Below are 2,549 nucleotides of genomic sequence, written 5' to 3'. Positions count from 1 at the left end.
TATTAAAAAGGTGATTTCGCACGATGACTAAAAAATTCATATTTACTCACACAATAATCAAATCTGTCGGCGCAACATCTAACAAACCATCAAGTGTCACGATTCTGTATAATTGCAATGACTTGCATTTTTTATTGCATATAAATTAAAGGTTCCCCTGATGCTGAAATGACGAAGTTGAACTTGGGTAATCAATTACAAGATTTACCATTTTGGTTTGCACTTGACTGAGGCGCTAGTTTCCATGAGCGATTCGTTTGTTGAAGTAACCATAGATTTGCGTGATGACGCGGCGAGGGGCGTGATAAGTGACAAGGAATTGATGCTTCAAAAGATGGAAAGGCATCAGTTCTGTTCATTAGTAAAGCATCAGGTCTGTTCATCAGTAAAGCAACGGGTAAATATTATTTATTATGAGTTGTATCAGGGTGTCTGTGATAAAAATGTAGACGCACAAAAATTTGATTTTGTATTGGAGCAAGTATGTTTACGAAATGGGGTTAATGAAGCCACCATTTTCAATCAAGCCACTCCCACTGGTGATTCGTTGCTTCATGTTGCAGCCGAATGTGGGAATGAAGAAGTTGTGTGGCTTATTGCTTCTCGGAATCGTGAGCTTTTGCACAAGACAAATCTGAAAGGTGATACTCTGCTTCATGTTGCTGCAAGAGCTAAGAATCTTCCCGTGATTAAGTACATTCTAGGACAAATGGTTGAAATTTACACGATAGCTATGGACGAGTTTATAATGTTACCCAACAAATATCGGAGGACGGCTTTGCACGAAGCAGTTTTGTTCAACCATTATTCTGTGGTTGAAATCCTTTTACTTGCACATGAGGATAGTGATCTGGCTGCCTATTGGACTTGGAACTACAAGTATGGCTGTAAATCACCAATGTATTTAGCAGTCCTGACTGGGGCTAAAGATATTCTTCATCTGCTCTTGACAAGAATTCTAATTCCCTCAGGCCAGGCGATTTCAAATGGAGACTCCCCACTTCTTGCTGCAATATCAGAACGAAATACTGGTCAGTATACTCCTGATGAATTAATTAATTTTCATGCTGCTTTTGTGTTTGTTTCAGTACTCTCCCCTAATATATACGTGTATGTGTGTGTGTTTCTACGTGAAGCTCTATTGAGACAGACAGTAGATATAAGCCCAGAGCTAAGGTATCAGAGAGATGAGAAGAACAACACTCCCCTTCATTATGCAGCATATGCGGGTTACCTGGGAGGAGTTTGTACAATGTTAGAAAAATCTCCCACGAATGCTTTTCAACGAAACTCAGATGGCAATCTTCCAATTCACCTCGCTTGCAAAAAGGGCCAGGTTCAAGTGGTCAACAAGTTGCTTGAAACAGAGTGGTCGAATGTTGGACTTTTCTTGAATAGTAAAGGTCAGAACATTCTTCACATGTCCGCAATGAGGGGACAAACTGATATGTTAAAATATCTCCTGAAGATCCCCATGATTCATCATGACACTCTCAATGAGAGAGATGTAAATGGAGATACCCCATTACATCTGGCTTCAAGAAAACTGCGTCTTTGGACTCTACTCCTTCTGTCACGACACAAAATGATCAATGTGAACCTTGTCAATGACGAAGGTTTAACAGCTCGAGATGTTGTTCGGATGCAGTGAAAAATTCCAATGACACATCAAGAGGTATGATTGTCTTAAGCATCTAAGCTCTGTCTTCTTAGCTTTTAAAAAGGTTTTGATTCTAGCTAGGTATTTCTTTTCTTAATTAAGAAAAGAATATACATATATACATAAGCATGTAATTAAGCATGTTTGATTGGATTACCTTGCAGTTTCTAGCAGATGCAATTTTGGAAAGTGCTGGTGTTCCCTTGAAAGCAAATATGCTGGGCATAACACGCACAACATCCACCAATAAAGAATGGAACGTGAAGGATGCAGCCAACACACTCATGCTTGTGGCTATATTGATTGCCACAGTGACATTTACGGCTGGCTTCACAGTACCAGGTGGGTTTTACTCATCAGATGATCCAATTGCTAAAGAGAGAGGCATGTCACTTTTGGCTGATAAAAAACTATTCAATACATTCATGGCTTTCAACACTATTGCAATGTACAGCTCCACAATTGGTTCTATTATTTTACTGTGGGTCCCGCTGGGCGATCTTCGTTTTGCAGAAGGAGCACATGATGAACTTGCTAAGATTTTTGTTTATGTGGCTCTCATAGCCATGCCTGCAGCATTTTTAGCTGCAATACGTTTGGTTGTGAGCAATAACACTTTGCTTGCAAATGTTATGAGTGTTATTGGATTCGGCTCCATTTTCTTCATCTTATTTGCTCGTATTTTAGGAAGGTTTCCACTTGGAACTCGTCTTCCCTTTTTTCGTCGAATTGGAGACTTCTTCATTAGAATTATTCTTGTTTCATTTTATGGATAGTGTGATATTTTGATTGGCGAGACAAAGTCAACCAAGTTGATCAAGTCAACCAAGTCAATGAAACATTTGCTATTGATATCGATGATGACAATGGTGATGTGATGCGGTCAGTA

General features: G+C 39.3%; 1 protein-coding gene across 1 annotated transcript; it reads left to right on the top strand.

The window, feature by feature from the left end:
- Positions 1–244: 244 nt before the first annotated feature.
- Positions 245–1,651, top strand: LOC129289043 (protein ACCELERATED CELL DEATH 6-like). The gene has a single exon (XM_054925870.1). It carries the CDS (start codon positions 245–247, stop codon positions 1,649–1,651), a length of 1,407 nt encoding a protein of 468 aa, XP_054781845.1.
- Positions 1,652–2,549: the final 898 nt, after the last annotated feature.

Source organism: Prosopis cineraria, unplaced genomic scaffold (assembly GCF_029017545.1).
Source record: "Prosopis cineraria cultivar Desert tree isolate PC_DT_omini unplaced genomic scaffold, ASM2901754v1 PC12, whole genome shotgun sequence".
Taxonomy (NCBI): domain Eukaryota; kingdom Viridiplantae; phylum Streptophyta; class Magnoliopsida; order Fabales; family Fabaceae; genus Prosopis; species Prosopis cineraria.
The sequence above is the reverse complement of the archived record's forward strand: the minus strand, read 5'-3'. Positions and strand labels throughout refer to the sequence as shown.